The 14130-nt window shown below is 43.9% G+C and overlaps 1 protein-coding gene across 1 annotated transcript; it reads right to left on the reverse strand.

The window, feature by feature from the left end:
• Positions 1 to 10033: 10033 nt before the first annotated feature.
• LOC146753283 (obscurin-like protein 1) lies at positions 10034 to 13647 on the reverse strand. Its single transcript, XM_085530833.1, has 3 exons — positions 13555 to 13647; positions 11223 to 11498; positions 10034 to 10341 (listed from the first exon to the last, which is right to left on the reverse strand). Exons 2-3 carry the CDS (start codon positions 11308 to 11310, stop codon positions 10034 to 10036), a joined length of 396 nt encoding a protein of 131 aa, XP_085386959.1. The 5' UTR covers positions 11311 to 11498; positions 13555 to 13647.
• Positions 13648 to 14130: the final 483 nt, after the last annotated feature.

Below are 14130 nucleotides of genomic sequence, written 5' to 3' on the forward strand. Positions count from 1 at the left end.
ATTGATAATTACTTTGGTTAAATACAGCAACTTAGCTCTGAACAACAAGTTTTCACCTAGTAAAGGTCTCTGTAGCTCAAATGTAATGACTCTACTTAGGAGAAATTCATTTTCCAGGATTTTCTTGCCCTTATAATGGTAACAGTGGCAAAGCTGGGGACTGAACTCTTGAGTAGTGTGCTAACTCAAATGTCTCCCTTTTCTTTACCACACTTAACATCATATATATACCCTAACATTGTATATATTAAAAAAAAAACCAAAACCCTGTGTTCTTTTCAAACAGCAGGAGAAAATGAAGAAAAGGTCAAGCTATGTTTTTTATCCCTCAACGTTCAAACACAAATCTGAAGTCTAAACATAGAAAATCAACCTCCTAAGAAAATAATCGGTCTTTCTTTGCAAAAGTAAATTCCAAAAGAGAAGCTGGATATTTTGTGGGCAGAAAGGTAGGTAGGTAGGAGTTTTTATTTCTGTGAAAGGTCCTGGTGGTGTTTAACTTCCTTGACATTAAAGCAAAGGATGTTAGCTCGTTTATAACATAAGATAATTTAATCAAAATCGTCATCAGAAGCATAATTACCTTTAACTGTAAGATGGGCACGAGATTCTGCCTTTTCTGCTACAGATTTTATTTCTGCTGCATCCTTGACATGGACACGTGTGTAAGTCAGCGAGTAGCTCTTTCCTGAAGCAGAGAACCACAGAGTCACTAAGGCTGGAAAAGACCACTAAGGTCATCTAGTCCAGCCACCAACTCATCCCTACCAAACTGTGCTCTTGAGAGCAAACCCACAACTACACTTGGCTTCCATGAGCAAAGAGCTCTGAGGCACATGGCCAGGCTGAGCATCATCCATCTGGTTTCACAGCATCACTGCCTGTTCTCTCATGTCAATGAAACCACCCATTCCCCCACGTCCACATCCCCACCAAAGCGTAATCTAAACATGGCTTCTACAAGGACTGACCGAATGTGGCTGTCGTCACCTTCAAAGTACCTGATACAGAAGGATCACACTCACTGTCAGACAAAACCTCTTTGGAGAGGTGAACTGACTGCCCTGTTCACCCACACTTTGGAAATAACTGCACTCATTTCCTACCTGCTCCCAGCAGTGTGGGATGGTGGGATAGCATCACACTTCCCACACTAAGCATCCCACCATGTCACTTGTTCCACCTAAACCTCAGTCCCAAAACAAAAGGGGAACTCGCTTCTGAACCCTCTTCATTTCAGATGTCTTATATGCTTGATCTCCAACCCACCCCCCACTCAGGAGAAAGATCCCCCTCTTACACCCTACCATCTTGCTGCATTCTAATGTTGTCATCAGCCTTCAGCTTGTTGTCATCTTTGTACCACTGGCTCTGAACCTCATCGTGTGAAATCTCACAGACAAAAGATGCACTCCCATATTCATTCACTTCCACATCTTCCAGTGGTTTAACAATCTTGATATCTCCAGCTGTGAAACAGTAGAGATATATTTGTCAGGGTATTTCCAGAACTGAGTGCAGCATCTTTTCCTTACACATATTTGCATAGAAAATAAGTAGGATTATGTTTTATTCTAAACCATCATCCATTCCTGAGTCATTTCCCTTTTCAACACAGTCAATGCATTATTGCCCTTGAACTTAAAGATAGACTTACTAGCTACAATGGAGCTCCCTGCAAACAGTTTTCATGGAAACCAGAACCTCATTTATTCTAAAACCTTTCAAGCAAAATTAAGGGTAGAAAAACAATAGAACTGACTGAATCTTTAAGGTCATTTAGTTCCAGTCCCCCTGCTATAGGCAGGGACATCTCCCTCCACACCAACTCTTCTCCTCAGGGTCAAGGCTTCTCTCAAATCATTCTCCTCTAAGCCTGTGCCTGTGCTTGGGATTGCCCTGACCCAGGTGCAGGGCCTTGTACTTGGCCACACTCAAGTTCATGAGGCTGCCAAGGGCCCACCTCTCCAGCCTGTCCAGGTCCCTCTGGGTAGCATCCCTTCCCTCTAGCACATCAACAGCACCGCTCAGCTTGGTGTCATCTGCAAACTTGCTGAGGCTTCATTTGATTCCACTGTCCATGTTGCCTACAAAAATGTTAAATAACACTGGTCCCAACACCACCCTCTATCTGGACACTGAGCTATTGACTGCAGCTCTCTGAGTGTGACCATCCAGACAGTTCCCTATCCTGCAACTGGTCCATCCATCAAAACCATTTTTCTCCAGTTTGGTGACCAGGATGTCATGCAGGACGGGATCAAATGCTCTGCACAAGTCCAAGTAGATGATGTCAGTTGCTCTCCCATTATCCACTGATGCTGTTACTCCATCATGAAAGGCCACCAAGTTTGTCAGGCATGGCTTGACCTTGATGAAGCCATATTGGTTACCACCATCACCTCATCTTCATTTTCCAAACTATGCCAAGGAGAACTAGACAGAACTCTACAATGTCGTGTCACTACAAACCTGTCTGAACCATTGGCTTCTCTGCATGCTCATCACTAGTCTCTCCTTAGCTTGTGTGCCCACAATGTATGGGGATTGTCAGCCACAAATCTTACCTAGGGGACATCTTTGCTTCAAAGTCCCTTGAACATCACACAATCCCTTTTAACTCTCCAGGTCTGCACTTATTTATGTCAGAATCAGACCATATTTCTGTGCTGCTATTTCCCTTTCCTTCTGAAGGGCCTGGATACAACTTGGATTAACCTCAGGAGCAGAGTTCCTGCATAAAACAGCCAGTACTGAAACAGCAACCCAGCCTGGTTGCAGACTGAGAGAGAAAATGAGAGTTCACCGCCTGTGAATAATGAGACTTCTCTTATTTCCCTGGGAAGTAATGCCCACCTTTTTACTTTGACAGAGCTCCTTCCCATCCTAGAAGGGAAAATATCAAGTCAAAACTACATTAGTCCTTCCATCTCTGCACTGGGCAAAGGCAGCCTTCAGATCTATGCTTAATTCACCCAATTTCCTAGAATTAATGGAACTGTACTTACTGGAACATATGCTGAAGCTTAAGCACAGTGCAGTGTTTTCAACATGTAGGAATGGCTATAGAACATGCATAAATTCTGGCTGACATATGACAGCTTAAAGCACTGTGGAGGACTGTTAACAAGCCCGTTTGGACATCACCTTGAATAAATGATGTTATCCCCAAGTAAGGGAAGGAACAGCTGAGCACCGGGGAGGTACACAAAGGGCCAGAGCAAATTCTCACACTGTCAGGTGCAAAGAAAACTGAGATTTCACCCTAAAACCCAGTTCACAACAAGGCTACAAAATCCTGGCTGAGAATTTCTGAATGCTCACCAGTTGTTTCCAGCTCGAAGGTCATCTTCTGGCCAGCAGCCTCGCAGATGTATTCTCCACCATCTTTCTTCTCCAGCTGCTCCACAACCAGACGCCGTGTTTTGCCCACAGATTCCATTCTGAACTTTCTGGAGGAGGCAAGCAGTCTTCCATCCTTGTACCATTTTACTTCGGTTGGATCCTGTGCTACTTCACAGCTGAGGGAGGCACTTGCTGCCAGGGCAGCACTCACCTCTTTCTGCACCTTCTCCTGGTTTATAAACACAGGTTTTAGCTCTGAGGGAAGAAAAGAAAAACAGAAGGACTGAAATGAGACCATCTTGCAGGTTTGTATGTACAGGTTGGAACAGGTTTAGGTTACCACTTGTGCCCAAACTAATAGCCTTCACTAGAGAATATCAGCTCTTCTGTTGAAACTAAGTGTCAAATCTAGGCAAGAAAGAACCTAGGAACTGAAGGAACCAAGAGGGTCCTTGAACACCAGTCCCATGGTTGCAAGTCACTATGCAAACATACTGAACCCTAAAGAACATCTGACCTGCAGGCAACCAAAACCTGAGTTCCTTTTGCTTAAGACCCACTGTGAAACATCAAAACACATAAACATGTGATAGTCAAACCACTGGCTGCCTTTTCATGACCCAGAACAGTACTCCTGGCTTCCTGAACAGACTCCTCATGGCCTCTACCATTGCCACAACTGTGACTGTCAAAGGCACAAAGGAAATATGCTCACCAACGCAGTCCTTTGTTCTTTGTGTGTGATTTGCAGATATCTATCTTACTTTGAGCTCTGGCAATAGTCAGCTCTACCAGGTCTCTTACTGTGAGTAGCAGACTCACCTATCCAGATGCAGCCTCCAACATAAAGGCATAGTAAACAGGCAGTGTACTACTAGGAGAAGTTCCTGCTTCTCCTGCCATGAAAGGTTGCACGTAGAACATGCACTCCAGCCTCACTGCACATACTTATCTTAGTCAAATGTTTCGGTGAACAAGAATTACAGTTTGGGATCTCAGGCACAGGAGAGATTTGAATAATATCTTGAATATTGCTTCCACTGTACATATATCAGTAATTATTATTCTACAGACAGACTGAAACAGGTCTTTGTGCCATACTAAAACCACATACTTGCTACAAACCCAGGCAATCAAGTATAGGGGAAAAACCTCAGCACAGACTACTGCACCTGGATCACAGTATAATAGAGACTAGATTTTACCTTAGTGATCTCTGCTGTATTTCAGACAACACCTGTCTTACCAGACACCCCTTACCAGGAGCCACCAGTCAGTGGCTCCTGGCTGGCTCGCCAAATGTATTGGCAGTAACTATGCTGGTACTAACAAGGATAACAATTACAAGCAAAATGGTAGAAATACAGAAGATATAAGGAAAAGGGAACTCACCAGAGCTGAGGTGATCCTCCCTGGTGAGCGATCTCCAAGAGATGCTGCCTCAGTGAGGGTCAGCCCTTAAATGAGGTCTCAGAGGAGGTGGAGTTGAACTCCACCCCTCCAGGGAGCACAGCTACATAACTTTCACCTGTGCTCCCACAGCTGACCCCACACTTGCCTCAGCTGATCAATCAGTGGTTCACATTGTGATCTCCCATCCAGAACTGAATGCCAACATCTGAACTATATCAATTGCCAGTGAAGAACTTCCTCCCTGCCAGACCAAAACAGCTTAGATAGCCCTAAACTTGTTTTCATTTCCACCAGTATCATGTTCCAAAATCTTCAAAAATTAAAAAACACCCCTTTCCCCACTGTCCAGCAGCACACCAGCATACGCAGTCATTGAAAAGTCTGTTTCATACAAGGGGACAGGCATTAAATTGTCCAAACAAGCTGACAGCTGTAAGTTGCTTTGCCAGCAAAAGCCAGGTGAGGGTCAAGGTTAAATTCTGTTTGTGATTAAGTCATAGTGAGGAAATGTATTTTTCTCACCTACTTATTTCTGAAAACAGTTCTAATATCTCCTGAGTTTTCAGAGGCAGTAATAAAATGGTTTCCCCTATGGAATCATAGAACGGTTTGGGTATAGAAGGAAGCTTTAAAGATCATCCAGTCCAACCTCTTGCCGTGGTCAGGGACATCATTCACTAAATGAGGCTGCCCAGGGTCCCCATCCAGCCTGGCCTTGGACACTCCAATGATGACTCACCCACAACCTTCACTGGACAATCTGTTCCAGTGTATCACCACCCTCATCATAAAGAACTTTTCTCATGTCCAAACTGAGTCTACCCTCTTCACTTTTGAAACCATTGCCCCTTCTTATGTTGCTATAGACCCTGGTAAAAAGCCTTGTTCCACTTTCTTATCAGACTCTCCTAATAAATGAACACCTGTCTTCCTCCATTTCTGGAAAGAAAAGCACCAGCTTGAAGGCTTTCTATTTTTAAGCATTTCTTTTGTACCTGCTATAGAGAAGAAAACAAAAGAAAATACGGGAAAACCTTTTTAGTTGAAGGTTTCTTTAATTTAATAGAAACCACCAGTGCCGCCGTCTAGCATTGTGACCAAATGCTGTCTCTGAGACTATTTAGGAAGAAGCATTTGCAGGGGTGTGCTTGTGCCCTGAAGATATCTTTAATAACCTTTAATTTCCCCTGTAATTATTGACTTCTCATTTTGCTATCATTGCATCTACTTGAGATCCCCAGGGAAATTCCCAAATTATTTCCAGCCTGTCTTAAGCTGAGGCTACCCAAGTCCTCTGTGTTCATAGCTTCGGAAGGCAAACAGAAAGTACACGAATTAAACAGAATTTAAGCACCGTCTACATCACTGAATGCTGGGGTTGAATGTGTCAAACCACTTAACCTTCCCTTCCTTCTTTGTTGGGGGCTTCAATACAGTCGAAACAATTTCTCTCACCTGTGACATGAATCTTGAAGGTGAGTTTCTGGCCAGCAGCCTCGCAGCTGTACTCCCCTGCATCTTTCTTCTCCACCTGGCTCACCACCAGCCGACGCTGTTTGCCCTCTGACTCCACCCTGAACTTCTTGCTCGAGGTGATCAGTTTCCCCTCCTTGTACCACTTCACCTCCGTCTTCTCCTGGGCCACCTCGCAGCTCAGCGTGGCATTTTCTGTTGGTGCAGCCTTCACCTCCTTCTGCACCTTCTGCTTGTTGATAAAGGCATCCTCTGCTTCTGGAACTGGAAAACATTGGGTAAAATATATATTAGATATGAACAGCTTGTGACTAGAAGACATTAAAAGTTGCTTCTATGTTGTATTGGACCATTTCCTGGAGCAACACTGCTTCACAGTGTTTATCACACATTATAATGCATCCTCAGCACAGTCCCTGTGGTCATCCCATCCCTCTGGGTAGTCTTTACTATCAGCTAGGACTCCTAATTTTCAGTTTTCTTCTAATGAAGACAATGACAGATCTTCATCTGTGTGTCTTTTTGATATTGCTGCACTCTACACTGGATATCAGCCAAGTACAGCTCAGTTATGAAGACCTCAAAATCAGGAAACCATAGAAATTTAAGAGCAGAAAACCATCTTTTGACTCTACACTATGGTAATGATATAGCCCTTAATATGGTGAATATTTGGCCTACATTAGGTTTTGTAGCTCGGTTTTATGCATAAAGCATGGTTTTCTACTCTCAGCAACCTCTGATTCTTCAGAGAACTGGCTGAGGTCATCTCCTCTTAATACCTAACACATATAGAATAAAGTGTTTAAAGCCCACCTTACCCTTTGTGTCAACAAATGGAGTTAGCATCAGAAAGATAGCAAGTATAATTAGTTAGGCATACACACTTCAGTTAAGGTGATTCAGTTAATCGCTTTGCTAAGTGGGATCGATTGATACATTGAATCTTTTATTGATTACTTTAATGACTGTTTTATCTGATTCTCCTTTTACCAACAACTGGTTGCTGAGAGCATTCATGCTAGTTCCTATTTGAGGCGTGGGAGAACAGATAAACCCTAAATAAATGGGCTTCCATTGACATTGCCTTTTATTTGCAGTGGAGACATGGAAGACCACTCATTCAGATCATTCATGCAAGCATATTCAGGCATACCCAGCTCAGGTGACCGGGAAGGCTCCTGCTCCCCAGCAGTCATGGCAAACCCTTCCAGGACCTGTCCCCTATCTCCTTCCTCCCCGCTGTCACTCTGTGAAGCCTTCTGCTGCCATCCCTTTCCCTTCCTTCATGACTTTCTCCTCTGCATGCTGTCTGAATTCTGAGTGGCAGCAGCTGCCCAGGAGGGTAAGTTCAGCTCAAGTTCCTGTGCTGCTGACCGTTGCAGTATGTGCAATCCCAGGATTCACACCACAGCTCTACCACCAGCACTGCAGTCCACTGAAGGCGAGGGAGCAGGGCAGCAAGCCAATGCAAGAATGCAGTTGATACACTCTACATTTGACCTCCCTGCTTGTATTGACTGCAGAAGCATCATTCTCTCCGCCCATCTTCAACAGCCCCTGTTTTGACTGATGATTTTCAGAGAAGGTTCAAGTTGGATGTTAAGAAAAACTTCTTCTGAAGAGGAATGGTGATGTGGTGGCACAGCTTTGCAGGGAGGTGGTGGGGTCACCATCCCTGGGAGTGTTCAATAACCATGGAGATGTGGCACTGAGGGACGTGGGCAGTGTGCATGGTGGGATGGGGTGAGGCTGGATGTGGGGATCTTTGTGGTCTTTTCCAACCACAATGATTTGATGAAGATCAGAAGGCTTGCTTATTAGCAAGACAACAAACATGGCCTAGACCAACCAGGTGATGCAAAACTTCTCACAAATGCAATGGAGCTTTGGCCCACTTCAAATAAGGATTTCAGCATGCACCACAAATACTGAGATAATTAGATGGCAGAATCAGCCCTTTTTACTCTAGTTTTCTATAGGTTTCCAAGGTGTGCAGCACTTGTTTCTTTTAAGCAAGAAGGTTTAATCTGCATCCCATAATGCTCAACACTCAGCACCTAACATTCAACATGTCCTTAAAATGGGATTGTTCTGTGCTACCAGTGGAACCCTGGGGTAGAGGAACCCTGAAAAGCTTTCTGAGTGCAATGGTAAGAGGACAAATTAAGACTCAGAAAGCCATTGCACTTTGGGAGAAGCTAGTAAGATGAGGATTTCTGTAGTGAAAGAGCCAACCACTCCAAGAGTACTCATAATCCCTCCTGACTTTCACACCACATCATTCTGCAGTGAGGGCTGGACCTGCACGTCATGTTACAGTGGTACACGTGAGAAACGGTAGCTAAGCAAGCACTCTCCATGTATGGCAGAGGAGGAGGTATTACATTACCCTGTGCAGCCATGAGCTCATCCGGTCTGAAAGAGAACAGAAAACCTTTGGTTTCTGAGGCAAACAGCTAATAATAGCCCTCAGCTAGCAAAATTCAAGTGTAAAAGCACTACATTTCTGGGTTTTCTCCCTACACCTCTGCAATAAGACGTGGGCTGGCTTTGGCTGCTGAGGATTAACTTGGTTGATTCCAGCTGTTGCCATAGTCTTTCTGTCAACGTTCATGTTTCATTTGCTCTGACAGATACCTCCCAAATCTACCCTTTCTGTAATCCACTATTTGCTGAAACTGCCAGTTTCCTGAGCCAAAAGCATGAGCGACACAACTCACGGAACAGATCCAAAGGCCCCAGAATCACATCCACGTGGTGTGGGAACAGTAAGAGCTAATAGTTTAGAGTCTACACCACAGGCAGCAGCAAAACTGTCTACTACAGGAGCAGAGATATATTGCACACCAGGGACTGAAGGAGCAGAATGCCCCAAGACGGAGAAAGCAAAGACTGTGACCTTTACAAGGGAACAGAACGCAAGCTATGCCCTGCAAGGACACCAGGTCTGTGTGAGCAGAAAGGCAGTAGACTCCCAGTACAGTTGCTCCTCCACATAGCTGATCAAATGCCAAACCTTGACCAGGATTAAGCTCCAATGTGTTCACTGCCATAAGAAAGAAGAGGAGAAAACAGATTCCCTGTCCTAATCAGCTCAGAATACAAGATGAGAACTGTAAAGTTAACAGAGAACAAGATGACTTATGAGCAAAAACCTGTAGAGTGCAGCTACAAATAAAACAGAAGACAAACCCTCGTCATCAGCCAGCTCACTAATGGTCACTCAGAATGCAGCTGATGTGCCCATGGCTATCTGGAGTCTAAGTTAAAATTTACCAGATCTTGTGCAAAATATACTGACACCAGAGCAATCTCTACTGCAGTTGGACTGAGAGATCTGCCTCCGTGCTAAACTCTCAGACTAATGAGAAATGTACAATTAGAAAGGTATCAATGGATTCACGACTGATCATTACATTTACAGAACATGGAACGAATGGTCGTCAACGTGGGATTCAACAAACCAAAGGCAAGTGCAATGCCTCTGACTAAAAGTTCTTAGGACACCGACAACCAAACCTTCTCAGTGCAGCCACAGTAGAGATCTGTAACTACTACTGTTGAAATATCAACTGGTAGAGCAGTGTTGCACATTGTACAAATCACAGTTGGACATCTATGGACAGCTCATTCTAAAAGTAGTCGTAGGGGAAGAGCTGGATGAAACACTATTAAAAACAAATAATCATTTTAGCTGCACGTTTGTAAGCATTTCTTTTCATCCTCCCCAAAACAGTTTCATGGCAGAATCAAGAGGACACATTCACACAGACGTTTCCACAGCCAGACTATGGAATAATCAAAGAATATCAACCAAAATGTGTTTCCTACCAGTTACATGAATCTTGAAGGTGAGTTTCTGGCCAGCAGCCTCGCAGCTGTACTCCCCTGCATCTTTCTTCTCCACCTGGCTCACCACCAGCCGACGCTGTTTGCCCTCTGACTCCACCTTGAACTTCTTGCTCGAGGTGATCAGTTTCCCCTCCTTGTACCACTTCACCTCCGTCTTCTCCTGGGCCACCTCGCAGCTCAGCGTGGCATTTTGAGTCAGTACAGCCTTCACCTCCTTTTGTACCTTGTCCTTGTTTGTAAACACGTCTTCTTTCTCTGCAGGGACATCACAACAGTCACACCATTTTGCTGTAGTCTGCTGCAGAGCTAACTCCAGTTCCCCATTTTCACTATACTTGCCCTTCACAGGGACCATCATGATGCCTCATTAAGACAAGAAAATACTTTCCCCTCTATTTTGCCTTGGGAAATGATAAGCATATCATTTCATATCATATCATATCATATCATATCACATCATATCACAAAGCTAAACATTTCGCAGTCTGATAGCAGATTTGGACATGAGATTTAGAACACCTGCATGCACTGCTGAACCTCCTCCCTTATCTTTTTTTCTTCTCATGTCTCTCTACATTTCCAGTAAATCAGAAGGGAACGGCCCTCTAGAACAGGTTGCCCAAGGAGACTGTGGATGCTCCATCCCTGCAGGCATTCAAGGCCAGGCTGGATGTGGTTCTGGGCAGCCTGGGCTGCTGCTTGGCAACCCTGCACATAGGAAGAAGGGGGTTGGAACTGGATGAGCACTGTGGGGCTTTGCAACCCAGGCCATTTATGAGTCTGATTAGTGGCATTTTCCACCTAATTGTGTCACTCAAATTTTGTAACCAGATCTCTTCAAACACCTCCCCTTTTCTCACTCCTTGCATGCCTGGTGTGCTCTTGCACTGTAACCCTGCAGACACCAGCTGACTACAAGAGCTGCACAAGTTACCCTCCTTGCCTATGGTTTGTTGCAGTAATTCATTCCTCGATGGAAAAGCACATGTAGAAAAGTGTTGCTATAACACTAGATGACAAAGAAAGTCCTATAGCCAAAGTGTTTTGCACCAGAGAGGCTGTAAGTTGATCCTCCAAATGCAAGACACACCAAATGAAGCATTCCTTTATCTCCAGGATTCCAAACATTTTCTCACCTCTGACTTTCCCTTGGAATGTTGCTTTGTCATCTTTTGTTTCACAGCTGTAGCTCCCTTGGTCTTTCAGGGTCACATTTTTGATCATGAGCTTGAGGTGCGTCCCCTGGGAGATGATGGTTGTCCTCTGGTCCTGCTTCACCTCTGTTTGATCTTTCTTCCATACGACAGCTCCGCTTGCAGCTGACACCTCACACACCAGCTCCAGGTCTTCAGAAGGACTGACTGATATTTCTGGAGTCGTTTTGGGCTTGTTGACAGAATTAATGGCTTCATCTGAAGAAAAAAAGAGAAAGTGGTTTACATCCTGACTCAGGCTTATTCAGCACAGCATTAAGATACATGAAGTTAGAACTGATTGTAATGTCTCTGCTCATTACATTTGGGTGATCGAGTTTCACCTCTGGAGGTACTCACATACAAACATCTGCTTGATTCTCCTGTGTAAGGAAAGAGTAAGTTCTATGCAGACAGTTCTTATTTCTTTTTATCAATTCTGTATTCTGCACATGTTCTTCTGAATCTAAAATGAAGGTAGCTAAGTAACGTGTTTGCAATACATGAACAAACCTATTCAACACTTTATCTCTAAGCTAACAAGCAGCGTTTGATGAGCACATCAGTATTTCATGCCCTTCATTCCATCCAGACAGAACCTGCCTGAGGAGCAAGCTGATGGCTGTCAGCTACAGGCAGACCTAGCTTAGCATTGCATTTCTTACAGCAACAACTGTTGCTTTCAGTCGCTGAATATAACAAGGCCAATTGCTATGCCAGGCACATTTATGGCATCAGTGAACAAATAATTCGTTAAAAATTGTAATAGACAGGAGACATCTATTGTTTTAAAACTAGGTGACCAAAGAAGAACAGTCCCTCTAGAGTCAAGCTGTGAAGAAGTAATAGCACCAATCAATGTCACATAGATAGATTACTTCCCTGCCCTAAGACCATCTTGCGACCATTTGGTGCTCCTAATTAAGCCCTCTTGATGGCTTTTTTGTCTGAGCCATGTGACATTTTGTGATAGGAGTTACTGCTAGTGTTCCCTTAACCCTACACCAAAGTAGGAGGTATCCATTCTCAGGGAATCATGCAGGCTTCCTCTGTATTTGATGCTCAGAGACAGCCCCAGAACTTTTTAAATCTTAGCTTAGCTCTTATCCGATAATGTTCATCAAACAGTGCAACTTGTCCTTTGGGGATGCCTTTGTTCTGCATCAACCAGTTCCAACGGAGTCTTCTTGGCTTGTTTTAGATCAGTTTTTCAACAGATAAAGCCAGGGTCTTTGAATTACAAAGTGAAATTGCAGAATGCATGATTCTCAACCAAACAGAACAGGAGGTGGGATGCAGGGTGAATACCTGAGCCAATACCACCTGCAAGCAATCCTTCAATATCTTAGGAATCTCTAGCCATCCCAAATCCAGTGTTGTGCTTGATCTATCATCTCTGCTGAGTTTTTAGCTAAGCTGATGGTGAGCATCATGGTGGTGATGGGTGAGCAGTCGGACTAGAGGGTCTTAATCAACCTTAAGGATCCTGTGATCAGAGGAACGTGAATATGCTGTTAGAGGTCACAAGCGCTGTACTGCAGCATGAGCATACACAGCGAAAGGCTTTCAGTAGAGCTTCAGTTCATAAATGAGGACTGGGTTATGGAAAATAGGCTCAAGATATAAAACAGAAAACAGATCTCAATGCCAGGTTCTGTGAATGCAGCCAGCTGAATTTCACTGATATTGAATTTCAATGACAATTTCTTGTGTTATTTTACCCTCCAGCTCCACCCTGAACAGGAACAGGTCAGTGACAAGCATTACTCCTCCAGGCTTGACCTGACAGTGCTTTACTTGTACTATGAGCTAATGGCTGTGCCTACAGCACCTCAGGGAGACACCTCAGAGATCACAGCATCCTTCGGGTACAGCAGGAGACACTGAACTCTCCAAATATGGAGTTTAATTTGTCTAAAGAGGAGACAGGATTCCAATGCTAAGAACTTAAGACCATTTCAGTCAGAGGTTTAAAGATGATGTAAGCGCTGAGGCAATTCATGAACTGGAAGAATGAAGCCCAGATGTGAGGGCTCAAGTCGTGACTCCAGCGTCAGTTGGAGCTAAGGCTGTCCTGAATTCATCACAACACAGTTACATTATTTGCTCATCCTGTGGATTTGCATAGGGACAACAGTAAGATCAGAATTGCTTCAATAGAGCTATGCAATCTTTGTCCTAAATACTGGAAACCCACAGGGCTGGACAAATAAAATGAATTAAGTCTGAAGTGCTTTACATGGATTGTGATCCCATGTTTGCCTCACAAACTTACCTGAGACTTTCCAATCAAAAATCAGAGTGTCATCTCCAATTTTGCAGATGTTCCCTCGTCTTCTTTCGTTACAGCTGAAGCCACGAGCTTATGCAATTTCCCTTTATCTTCCATTGTGAATTTCTTACTGGTCGTGATTTCTTTGCCATTTTTGTACCACTTCACCATGACACTGGCTTCAGAGGTCTCAGAAACAAATTCAGCTTGTTTTCCAGCAACGGCCCTGATTACTCCTCCAGTTGTCTCTTTGATTATGAAGTCTGCCAGTGCTGAAACAAAATATGGACACTCAAAATACATATGATGGTAAAGAACTGCAGGGACATTGGTGACCATGAGGCATTCATTTATCATAAGATCAAACGTGTACGTTTAGTCCTAGTTCTAATTGCTAGATTCTAATTCAGAAGCTGGCAAATTGGCAGCTTTTATAAACCATGTACCAGATTACCTTATCTCCACAAGTTGAAGGACATACACTGTACAGGGGACAGAGCCAAAGGAAGAAGCCCAAGGCTTCAAGAAAATGTCTAAAATAGGAAAACTGAGGAAAGAATTGGAACAAGCAAACTAGAA

Source organism: Coturnix japonica, unplaced genomic scaffold (assembly GCF_054131305.1).
Source record: "Coturnix japonica strain WE unplaced genomic scaffold, WE-NBRP24 Scf039, whole genome shotgun sequence".
Lineage (NCBI taxonomy): Eukaryota > Metazoa > Chordata > Aves > Galliformes > Phasianidae > Coturnix > Coturnix japonica.

What these genes read in the sequence shown, in the direction of transcription:
- LOC146753283 (XM_085530833.1), bottom strand. Translation starts at nt 11,310, where the DNA reads ATGATCAAAAATGTGACCCTGAAAGACCAAGGGAGCTACAGCTGTGAA. An exon ending in ATTCCAAGGGAAAGTCAGAG is followed by an intron (nt 10,342 to 11,222) that starts GTGAGAAAATGT and finishes ATGTCCCTGCAG; the next exon opens with AGAAAGAAGACGTGTTTACA.